A 12407-nucleotide genomic window follows, 5' to 3' on the forward strand; every position below is an offset into this window, starting at 1 on the left:
ACAAATCAGGTTACCATCTTCTGATTTCCCGCCGCGTCAGCCAAATCCTCCCCCCGAACCATCTCTTTAATACCCAACCCACCTACTTACTAACCTCTCCAAGGCCCCCTCACTCATCTCATCTCACGTCACATCACATCGCATCACCATAAACACCAAGCAAATATACTCTCAAAACTTGAATATGACCCTAAAGGCCTCGATTACTTCTCTATCAACCTCTCCCCTCCCCTTACTTCTTTACTTTCCCTTCCCAACTATGCAACGTTTTATGGTATCCTCCCTATCCACCCCCTTCAAAAAGCAACGCAAATGAAATTCCAAAAATGTGTTCTTTTCCCCTTTCCTTATGCTTCCTCCGGTTCTCTCGCAATATGGACGTAATCGTTAAAAATACCCCAGTTTCTTCCTTCTCTCTCCCTTTTTTTGGTGTTGAAAATGCAAAACGATTGTGCAAGACAGCAAAGCCCATCCAAGCTTCGTCGTGAAAAGACCATGCGCGCTGTGAAATGATTCAAGAAAAGCAGAGCCCCAGATTATGGTTTTTGGTGGTATAAATACACCCCTCCTCACATGTACAAGAGTCAAAGACAGGTCCGCCTAGAAGAACTTGCCCTTCTTCTTCTTGGCCTTCTTCTCCTCCCCGCCGCCGAGGATATCGTCAAACGTCATGCCTGAGTCGTTGCTGTTGCTGTGGTGGTTCGTCGTGTCGACTGACATATTCCGCAGGTTCGTCGCGGACGGCGAGCGCGGCATCACCATGCTCAGCGGGCGCGAGCCGGCCGAGCTGCTGCGCGCGCTGCTGGCAATCCGCGACGTGCGGTCGCCCGGCATGCCCATGCCCGAGGGATCGTCGAACCCGACGGGCTCGAGGCCGATGATGATGCTTGAGCGGTGCGCGTTGCGGCTGCCGAGCTGGCGGCCGCCGGGGGACGCGTTGCGCGGGCGGAGGTGCGACTGCGGCGATCCCGGCGGCGGTGGCGTGCCGAGGCTCTGGGGGCTGCCGACGATGCCGTCCGGGCCAGGGAAGACGGGCCGCGGCGGCTCAAGGGGCGACATGCCTGCGTCCTGTGGGGGCGGGGCGGCCGAGCCGCCGAGGCCTTCCCACTCCTTGGCTGCGAGCCAGCAGTGGCTGCGGTGGTGGATGGCCTCCACGCTGAACATGACGCTGTCGGCGGAGAGCTCGACGTAGCCCGTGCCGCCAGACACTTCGTACCACATCTTGCGCACGTGGCGGGCGTCCTCCATCCAGGGGGGGTTGCCGACGGGCGGCTCGCAGAGGAAGTATTCGACGCCCTCGTTGAACTTGAGGTTGGGCGCGTCGACCGTGAGCATGGGCAGCGACTGGATGACGACGTAGAGGAAGAGCCAGTAGCCGATGCGCTGGTCGGCGAGGTCGGCCGCGTTCTTGCCCTTGCCCTCGTGCTGCTCGAACTCCTTGAATTCGAGCAGGAACGGGATGTTGATGCTGTTGGCGTCCCAGTTGTACGCCTTCTGAAGGATGAGGGTCAGCTCGTGCTCCTTGATCTTGCGGTCGATCTTGGCCTGCTCCTTGGGCGCGAGGGAGTCGTAGTTGGCGTGGATGGACTTCATGGTGGGCGTCTTGGGCACGTCGAAGGGGACCGGCGGCAGCACGGGAGGCGTGGAGTTGTCGAACTCGAAGAGCATCTTGCGCAGGTTGACAATCATCGGGCTGTCGGTAGACCTGCCGTCGTCGTCCGCGTTGCCGTCAATCACTCTGGTGGTGATGTTGTCGCGGTCCACGAGCAGGTCGTACAGCGCGCACATGTCAGAGTACAGCGCCTTCAGCACGAGGCGGTTGAGGCCGCTCTCGGAGAAGGGGTTCTTCTTGCTGCTGGCCTTCGGGGGCCAGGCGCCGAAGCTGGTCTTGTAGTAGCCCAGGACGAAGGACCTCATCTTGTTGAAGTACTTCTGCCACACCTTGAAGCGAATCGCCTTGAGCTCGGGGTTCGACGTCGAGCTGGCGATGCCGGCAAAGAGTGACGGGAACTCAAACTGCTCCAACCTGACATTGACGCTGTGCTGTCTGTTGACGAGGTCCAGGTGGGCGCGCTCCAGTCTTTGTCTCGTGTACGCGGACACCTGTTCGAACAAGGGCGAGTGCAATTCCATGATGGCGGTGTACTTGCCCACCGCGTGCGCAAACGCCTCGTTGTACAACTCCATCGATCGCATGCGCTCGCCAAGAATCAGCGACTCGAGCGTCTTCTCGCGGCTGTGTCGCACGTCGGCCAGCGCCAGCTGCTCCATGAAGAAGCCGAAGCTGAGGTCGACGGACTCCCCAAAGGATGAGCCGTCCATGTTCGTGAAGCCATACTCTTGCAAGAGCTTGGAAATCTGGCAGAATGCCGCAAATGTCGTGGGGTGCGCCTTGGTAGCGACAAGCGGCTGGCCGGTCAGGAAGGCGAACAGATTGCGGACGGCGATAAGCCGGTCGAGGTCGGCGCGGAGCTGGGGGCCCGGCGCGAGCTGACCGTTTTGCGTGTACTGCGGGGGCGTGGCCGGCAGATACAACCTTGCATCGCCGGGGCTCTCCTGACCTTCCAAAGGGGGCGACACTGGGGGGGAAAACGCGTCATCGACCGAGAGGCTGTCCCGACCACCAAAACTCCTGCCGCGGGCACGGCCGGTGGGCGACGACATTTCCGCTTGGATGAGTTCATTGAAGATGACCGAGTTGATGATGGAGAAGCTGGGAACCTTGAACGACGGTTGGCCGTTGGCGGACTTAGGTTGGAGGTAAACGTAGACGTTGCCGCTTTCGTTCCACAACTCCGGGACCTGCCATGCAAATTAGCTCCCGTCCGATGTTGCGCAACACGTGCGTGAAAGCTTACCTTTTCCGCGTTCAACAGGAACGATGTGTTGTAATCGCCGACCGTGTCCTGCGACAACACCCAGGCCTGTGAGTTCTGGGACTTTCCGGTGACGTCCTGCGAATTGGACCGCGACCTTCCGCCGCCAGGAAGCCAGCTCCTCCTAAGGCGACCCCGTCTCTCATCACGGGTCGGGCTTCCGCTGCCGGTAGAGTCATTCGCGGCGGAGCTGCCAGTGTTTGTCCTGCCGCCGGGCGGTTGCGCAGAGGTGCTTCGTCCCCTCGAATCAGGGCCCGGGGACGTCGAGCGCAGACCCAAGAAGGCCATGGAGCCTCTCCGAGCCTGGTGGAAGGAGCTGCTCCTCTTGCGCGGCTCGTTGTTCTCTTTCCTGAGCTTTCCAGGCGACACCACTTCGGGCCCTGAGACGGCTCTCGGGGACGGCAGGTGGGTGTTGTCTGCCGGGATCGGGGGAGGTGTCGGGAGGTTCTTCTCCTTGCGCAGCTTCGCCGGGACCGGCGGAGGCGCCTGCTGAGGCGGCAAGGGGGCGGCCATTGTGTTTGGTGTCGTGGGTGTGGGAGGTTCGGGGGGAGAGACCAGAGGCTGCTCGACCTGGGCGGAGGAGATGGCTTCAGAGTCTAGCGGTGCGGGGATTCTTGAAGGAACAGGAGGTGGTGCATCAGTAGGGGCAGACGGCGGCTGTAGGTCGAGGGATTCAGCGTCCGGAGGAGCGATCCCAAGGCCCAACCCCGAGCTCGTCACTGGCCGGACGGTGGGGTTTTCACTCGTGTGGTATGAGGGCGCGCTGTCGGAGGGCGAGGTCGCTGAGTCGTCGGGCAGCGGTTTGCGGTGAATCGGGACCTGCTGCTGCAGCTGAGGCGGCGGCGGGGGAGGATGCGCGGGTTGATCTGTTGGTTGGACGATGAGCGAAGGGAACAGAGCAGACAAGCGGTTGCCCCAAGATCGGGACTTTCTGTTGTTGGGAGGCCTTGTCGGCGCGAGCACTGGCTCGGCTGGCTTCTCCCTCTCTTCAACAACCAGGTGATCTCGGCCGTTCCGGGTGGTAGGTCGTGTTTGTGATTTGAGGTCGGTTTCGGTGCGGGATCGCTTCGGGGAAACGGGAGGCTGCGGGCGAGAATAGTTGTCGCTGGTGTTGTAGGGGTATTGAACGGCTTCTCCGTATACTTGCTGGTCGTGTACGGGCTCGGAGACGCTGTGGTGTCTGTGGCCGCGGGAAGACTGGGGAGGGACGGGGTCGGAGAGATTGGTTTGAGAAGAAGAGAAGGAGAAGTGGCCAAAGGATTTAATGGTGGCACGAGAAACCGACAACTTACTCGACGTCATGCTGGGCAACATGAACTGCGTCTTTCAGTCTTGCTTAGTCTAGTTTCCGGCTGAACCTGGCTTGTGTGACACCTGCTGCGGCAAAGAAAGAGGCGTGGGTATCGAAATGGTTGGAGGTGGTTGAGGCTGGACCGAGGCGATGTTAGAGAGCTCCGAAGCTGGTGTGGTCTCTCTCGGCATCCAACGACTTTTTTCTCTCTCTTTCTTTGCAGCTTTCGACAGACAGGTACAAACAGTTTTGGTCCAGACCAGAAGTAGGCAAAAGCAGACTTTCGGGTGGCAGGAGGGCGGACGGGGCGGACGGGTATTATGAATTCAAACAAAGGGACCACGGACGTGGAGGACGCCCAGGGCCAGGAAACGAGTCGGCGAGTGCGGGACTGAGACCACGACCGGGACTAGCTGGTGTGAGTGTGTGGGAATGGATCTGATGGCGTGCACAATACCCTTGGACCAAGGTCTTGGGTTGTTTGTGTGTATACTGTACCTAGTATGCGTGTGTACGCGGTGGTAAGTAAGGTATTGTCGAGCACAGGCACAACCTAGACCATGAACATGCTCGGATCTAGTGTGAGAGGTAAGACACGACACAAGACGCTGGATCCCTGGTCGGGTGGACGTGGACGGGGACGGGACTCGGGAGAGATGAGATGGCGAGAGAGGGGGGCGTGTGAGTTGAGCGAGGTGAGGTGAGGCTGGATGGAGAGGCTTCCGGGAGTCGAGGAACGGGACGAAGAGAGGAGAGAGCCTACCTGGGAGAGGAGAGGAGGGGCTCGGCTGCGGGTTGTGCTGTGCTGTGCTGTGCTTTGCTTTGCTTCCGCGGTGCTGATGAGCTGAGCTGAGGGAAGAAGCTGCGTAACCTCAAGCGGGCTTAGGGATTTCGGTGGATGGAATGGAGCCCGTTACGTGTTGAGTGGACTGTCAGTACTGCGTGCTGTTTGCTCGCTGTAAGGGACGTGGAAGGGGAACGGGTTCGACGGTTCGTTACGGATTGCTGGTACGTAAGTCGCGAGGCGGCGCCCAGGTTCAGGTACGGGAGCGTGGACAATGGCACGACAAGGTGAGGTGAGGTGAGGAGGCGTTGCTTTGCCTTGCGGTGCCTTGCCTTGCCCTCAGGTGGTCACCGATGAGCTGGTGCTGGGTCGGTGGTGAGAAAACTGCCAACGACGTGGACCAGGGCGGATACGTACCTTGCCCATCGTCAGCCAAGGGGACTGGACGGAGGGAGGGGGCCAGGTACATTGATCATGGCGGAGGGATGGGCGAGGATGCATGTTCCAGCAGGGACAGCCCTTGGAGCAGTGTCGATGCTTCCCTCTCTGCATTCATCCTTTTTTTTTTTTTCTTTCCTTCCTGCCGTTTTCTCCAATGGATGGATGCACTCCGCAATGTAAAAGTGGGTTCACACGGTGAATCGGCGCAGCTCTTGCAGTTCTGCGTCCCTCCGGATACTGTACGCGCCCCACTTGGTCTGTCCGTTTGCGGTACGTACCCCATCTCCTCGGACGGTCCAGCCTTAGCGTGGCATTTTTAGGGGGAAAAAAAGATTCGCTGGAGGGATGACGTTTTGCGTGCACTTGCTGCTGCAGCTTGAGAGGGACCCCACACGACGGCGTCCCTTCTCTTCAGTGAGTGCCGCGCCCAGGACTCTCTGCAGTCCCCAGGACTTTCTCACGGATGTTATTCCGCAGGCCAACACCTCAGACTGTGAGGCGTCCAGGGTGGCGCAGGAACGGTCGATGGGGGTGAACCGACGCAGGACGTTTTTGCTGGGAGGACATGGCCGATTTGGATCGGCAGTCGGAGGACGTGGACGTTTGAGGCTTGACCAGCGTCAAATCTTACTTTGCGGTACGACTTACGAGAGCAGCTCAGCAGAGACATACAGGCTCGAAAGATGCTGCCCTAGGGGCACTGGGAATAATCCATCCTGCATGGGGGCAGCCGACAAGCCGTTGGAGGAGGGCGTTAGCCTTAGCTTTAGCATCCAAGGAGCCTGGGTGCACCGTCGATCGGCCAAGATCAGTAACCTCCCTCAGATCCATTACGAGCCCTTTCATCACGGGTCGCGAAGTGAGCAACTCCGCTAATCATTGGATCTCCCTCGTGTACGGCGGTAGGTACGCGAAAGAAAAAGACGCCAACCCCTCAATGGCAAAAAGGGTCACCTTCTCACTCTCCCTCCCGAAAAGGTCTTCAGGTGAGGCATGTGGATGCTTCACTGTGTACCACCACCAGGGTGTTCAAGTCATGTGGCCTCTGTTGTTGTCTGCGCGAGAGAGAGAAAGAGGACAAAAGGGCAGGGTGTTATTCGTGTGCATCATGAAGCGGAAACGAAACTCGCGCGCGACCGGGGTTTGGTCCAGAACACTAGGCTTCTTCTCGCGGAATCGTGCGAGCTTCCAGACTTTTTTCAGAATTCAGCGAGTGCAACGCTGGGTTACAGCAGCAGCAGCACAAGTCCCGACCCCGAGAAACCGGGTCCACAGGGTCCTGTCGCTGTCCACGCAGTACACACGAATCCCGTGGGTCGTATCGTCGTCGAGTTATGCCGGCAGTCCGCAGGCTAGACCCCTCACTCGTCGGGTGCTTTGCGTCACGGCCGTGGCGGCGGCACCAGCAGAGTCTATTTTCTCGTCCATCAACAAACTCAACATTGATTGCTATTGCCCGGCAACTTCTTAGCAACAAATGAATCCCAGACTCTTCTGCTGTCACCTAGTATAGCTTTGCTTTTTCTTTTTTTAATCGGTTCAGTTGCCATTGGCGATGGGACATTGTAGGTGAAACCCTGCATCACCTAAATGCAGCGTTATGCTAAGGTACCGCTAATATCCCCTGTCCTGTCTACCCTTAGCTCATCCGACCCAAGCCGTTGGCGCCTGCCTGAATCACTCCCATCAAATGAGGGAAAGAAATATAATAAAACAAGTTGCACGGGGGAGAGAAACAAGACTCAGCCCAACGAGCGCAGAAACCCCGTGCAACACTTGATTGGCCATCAGACCATCGCAACGACTTCACTCAAGGAAAGACACGCCTTGTTGCACCCAAATTACTCCATCCGGGGTGGCTGAGATCGTTCCTTCTCCCTCTGAATCACGGCAGCCTTACCTAAGCCCTCTCTGCTTTACTCCAGGCAGGCTTCATTTCAATCTTGATGTATCAATTCAGCCGAGGCAAAGGGCAAGGCGAACAGGCCCCAGCAGCTGAACAGAACAACAGCCCAGCCCAGCTGACCTTGCAGCAAACTCGTGGCTTCAATCTGACTGAGACTCACTCTCTGACTATCTCTTTCAACTCTGACATGCATTTCACATTTATCACATACGCAAAGAGCGTCCGGCCTGGCCTTTGCGAACCGGCGGTCGTCTGGCTTCCAATTGACTTTCAGTCCAATGTTTCCTCTGCCTGCCTCCCGCTCATGCAGCCAGCATCCTTCCCAGTTCAGCCCAAAAAAAGAGCGCATAACAAGAAACATCCGACGACGGGAAACCAAAACCCAGGAACCTGTTCGTGCCCAGAAAGAGAGCCCGAAACTTCCTTCCCGCTTCGTCCAATATGCGCACATGCAATCCACGGCTTCCGCACATCCCATCCGTTCGATGATTTTGCGCCGTGTAGATCCCAGAAAAAGAAAGAAAGGAAGGAGGGGGTGAGCATGTCGGCAGAATCAGACGCAGTGACGTGATGATCCCCCAGCAACCAAACCCATCACCCATCACTGCTTTCTTCTTCCCGCACATCGACACAACATCCAGAGCACTTTTTACGTGATCCCAGCACGCATCATTGGTAACGAAAGTCTGATCACCACCAGCAGCAAAACCCAGCGCGGCCGAGATGCCCCCCTCCCCCCCCCCCCGTTTCCCTGTTTCCCCGTCTCCCGGACGGTTTCCCGGCCACCGTTCATCGATCTCGGCCTTACTTTTCACCAAAAGAAATCCTTTTCCTTGGTTTTTCCTCGGTCTACAAACATCCAAACAACGAACTGTCTACTCTGCTTTGGTTTCCCCGAATCTACCTGCTCGGCCTTGACACACACACGGCTTCTCTCAACCACCCGCGCCGAATCCGAGGTTTGACAATGGCAAGCCGGTCTCGGCCTTCCATTTCCCATTTCCACCAAGCGCCATCCCAAACTCCCGGGCCCCCGAGTACGTGTGTATGTATATGCAGCTCTTGCAGGGGCGAATTGTTGGGTATTTTTTTTACGACCTGCAAGACGACAGCGATTTGGTGCAACAAAGGGGGAAAAAAAACCCGTATACGCAACGCCCCCCAGTCGACCAGACTTGCACCACTTACCACAACCGGACACAAAGTTTTGCGTTTAATTCTCTGCTTCTCTTCTTTCGTCCAACCCGCCCCAAAAACGACTCATCGCATCGTTCCGAAAAGACTACCTACCTAGAGAACCAAACAAACAAGATGTGTATAAAAATAGCTCCCTACCTCGCGGCGCCTCCCTTTCCCCAGTCGCGCGCCCCGTCCCACCACACATCCCATGTCACACAAACCCGCTTTCGGTTCCCAATCCTCCTCCCACTTGGCCGTCGTCCGCCGTTTATTACCACCAACGGGCAGGCAATATTATCGACAACGCAGAAGGGACACCACTAAGAAAACACATCAAGGCGCACAGCCACCCACCACCACCCCTCCAGCAGGACAAAATCGCCTTCCGGCAGCACGCAGTCCGTTCAGATCTCGCCATTCGCCAACGTGCGCGTTCGAACCGCTTCACTGGATGCCGCCGCTGACTACGCAGACGCTTAGCCTCCAACACCGGTCTTCCTCGCCCGTCGTCGGGTCCTTCTAGCGTCGATGCCAACGGCCTTGGCTCTCCCACATCTCACTCTCGCCTTCGCCCCCTCTCCCGTCCTCCCGCGCTGACCTCATCAAAAACCCGGCCCCCAAAAATGCCGTCTCACGCCGCTCACCCGTCCAAGTCCAACTGACCAACCCCGATCGCATCATCGTAGCATCAGAAATACACGCATGAGCATATCCCTCATCGGTAATCCTAAAATGAGGCTCTCGGAACCCTCCCGCATCTCGCGCTTGCCTGCCTGCCCGCCGCCCCCCCTTCATCGCCCAGCGCCGCATTTAATTCTGGAAATGATACCCACAGCCCACCCTTCCCTCCCCAGAAAACACGACCCTTTTCCATCCATCGTCCAGGGTATGCCCACCCCTTTCTAAGATTTTTTTCTTGCTCAAAAGGCAAAACAAGACAGGGTTCATATGCTTTCCGTAGGGGACCGTCGCGCTGCGCGTGGAGTCCCCCTTTGCAGTGCACAACATCCCGAGCACAACACACATTCCGCACGCGCAGCATCAAACAACAATGGAAAAAGTCCAATCTTAGATCAGCCTAGACCTAGTAGACCACAGCTTTCCCCCCGCACAGTGTCCCCCACCAAAAACAAGAATCTCACTCCACACCCGGAGCCCAAACCGGCCCCCGCCCGGAGCTCGGTACGGACCACCTCCCAAAACGGGAACACTCACAACAGCAAAATGTCACCCTAGCTGACGACGTTTGCTTGCGTCGTCGTCCGCAGGGCTGAGCCGATCAATGGGGTTTCCTGCCATCATCGCATCTCCATCCCACGATGCTTCGTAGAATGCTGGAGAGAAAGTTCGCGTTGGCCCTGTGTCGTGCGATTCTGGCAGATTCCTGCACAAAAGTAACGGCGTGGTGAAGAACCAGACGACCCATGAGTAGACACTACTGCTAGTCCAACACCCCTCGGGGCCGAGCTTCCTCTTCTCGGACACCGCCTGTTTTCCCTGTGCTAGACCGACTACTTTTCCTGTAGCTATACTCTTCCTTACCGTCGTCGTTGTTGCTGCTGTCGTCGCTGCTATCATTGCTATTATCGTTAACGTCGTCCATCATCGTCGTCGTCCATCATCGTCGTCGTCCATCATCGTCGTCGTCCATCATCGTCGTCGTCCATCGTCTTCCATCATCATCCCCGTCAAAGTCACCAAGTATACAAGAAACGTAGCCACCCAGACACAGGAAAATTAAGCGGTCTCTCTTCTCGGGCTGGAGGGGGAGCCTTCCCCGTCGGGGCCACCTCTGGAGAGCCGCGTAAGATCAAGCTCAGCCCGCATGGCTGGAGCCGGCTGTCGCTACCGTTGCCGTCAATGTGGACCTCATCGGGTCCTCTGCTGATGTTTCTGCCCCGTGGCTTGGCGCGGTCGAGGGCCCATTCTTCTAATTCGACCTTGGGTATTGTTTTTAAGCATGTCGTGATGGGACGGGGTTCGGATGACATGGATTGCGTGGAAGCTTGGGTGAAGCCCTGTCGAGGGCGCGTATGCTTACTGCCGGGAGACTCCCCGTTGTCTGACGAGACCGTCGACTGCCACAAAGCGAGATATGACCCAGACGTGATACGGGGACCAGGACAGCGGGGGAAATGATGGGCGTCCCCTGGCTAAGATTTCCGATGGTCGGTGGCAGTTTAGATCACAAACTTTGAATCACCAAGGATTGCTCGTATGACACGCTGTTGTATTCGCTATCTGACAAGTCCTGATATAGAGATAATCCGTACTTCCATGATACACCGCGACGACCATCCTTCGCAGCGACCCCTCGGCCACGCCCGGGAGATTATTTGCTCTGCATCAAAGGGTCAGCTCAGAGTGTTGACGTCAAAGTTTCTATGCGGTACTCACAAGGAAAATGGTTTCATGCCGCATCTTCGTTGGTGAGGCAGCCCATATCAGAGGCTGAGAGCATCAAGAACAGCCGTCCGTTTCTGCGTGTGCTCCCAACAGCACATCCAAAAGCACTCCGTGTGCTCTTGACATTCGACAATAGGCCATCAACTTTGCTGTGACCGCAGACACCTTCGCTGGTGGTAGAGATTGCCGTTGTGGTCGTATCGCTACTCGAAATGAGTGACGTCAGGCTTTGTAACTTTCAAAATTGATACAGGTATTATGTCGGGTAAGACGTATGTGCCATCCTGCCATACGCCGTTAATCCTTCGGTCATTTGGGTCTGGGTCGGCTTCCGAGGACCATGGCCAGCGGGCGCGAAAGCGTGCGATAGTCTCATCCGTGGACTCGTTTTTCTTCTGGCATACCCGTATCAAAGCAATCTTCAGGTCTTTGATGGTCGGATCTTTCTTCCTCCTACACTCTTGGTAGTATTCTCTGACAACTATGCGGCGCAGATTGTCGTTTGTCTCAATGCAATCCATTCGAAACGCGGCATCGGCACGATCGATATCATCGCCAGATTCGAATTTGGTCAGGAAATTCGACTTCGACGTCGACGACATTCTCGCCCGGGTGCTCCAATAGTGACAACGGAACCAAAACCTGATCTTGAATGGGATATACAGGCTAAACGACCTAAAATTGTCGGGTCTTGGTGCAAATACTGCAGATTTCGCAGGCGGAACAGGCGGAACAGGCGGAACAGGCTCGACAGGCTCGACAGGCTCAACAGGTTCAACAGGCTTGACAGGCTCAACAAGCCCAACAGGCGTAACAGGCGTAACAGGCGTAACAGGCGTAACAGGCGTAACAGGCGTAACAGGCGTAACAGGCGTAACAGGCGTTGCAGCCGTTGTAGGTGTTGCAGCCGTTGTAGGTGTTGCAGCCGTTGTAGATGTTGCAGCCGTTGGAGTAGTGGGTGGATTGTGGTCTTGGTTGCTTGTCGTAGCCGCGTCTCGATTGCTTGCCGCAGTCGCGTCCTGATTGCTTGTCACAACCGCGTCTTGGTTGCTTGCCGCAGCTGCGTCTTGATTGCTTGCCGCAACCGTGTCTTGATTGCCTGCCATGACTGACGTGGGACGATTGATGAATGTGGTAATCCAAAAGAGAAGAGCTGATGATGTGGTGTGGTTGTGTCTGGTTGAATGCTGATAGAAGCTGGCGGTGCTGAGAATGGTGATGATGTTGGGACGAGGTTCCAGGAGACGGACGTCGTCAGGTCCGCGTTATTTATGGTCGCTCACTTGCTGCTCTTTCCTGACATCGTGCCTTCCGCCATCCCTCGTTGTTGCTTCCCGTCGATGTTCTTTCCGCCTTCCCCTGTCGGCAGGCACTTCCTGTTGCTGTGCTTGCGGTCTGGTTTATCCACGCTCACTCCTTCCCGCTACTCTTTCGACTGCTTCTTGTCGCCTTGCTTCCTCGACATTGCCTTCTGATAATTCCTGCCCGTCTCCGCCGTTGCTCTTCCTACCTTGTACCTTGTAG

General features: G+C 56.7%; 1 protein-coding gene across 1 annotated transcript; it reads right to left on the reverse strand.

Moving 5' to 3' along the window:
- Window positions 1–600: 600 nt before the first annotated feature.
- Window positions 601–5377, reverse strand: CGGC5_v001016 (uncharacterized protein; the record flags this gene model as incomplete). The annotated part of the gene is made up of 9 exons (XM_066150758.1): window positions 601–2802; window positions 2859–3742; window positions 4169–4193; window positions 4515–4576; window positions 4625–4743; window positions 4931–5029; window positions 5085–5172; window positions 5303–5315; window positions 5369–5377. 9 exons carry the CDS (start codon window positions 5375–5377, stop codon window positions 601–603), a joined length of 3501 nt encoding a protein of 1166 aa, XP_066009711.1.
- Window positions 5378–12407: the final 7030 nt, after the last annotated feature.

This window comes from Colletotrichum fructicola (assembly GCF_000319635.2).
Source record: "Colletotrichum fructicola Nara gc5 chromosome Unknown KSG_Nara_v1_contig01, whole genome shotgun sequence".
In the NCBI taxonomy this organism is placed as follows: Eukaryota; Fungi; Ascomycota; class Sordariomycetes; order Glomerellales; family Glomerellaceae; genus Colletotrichum; species Colletotrichum fructicola.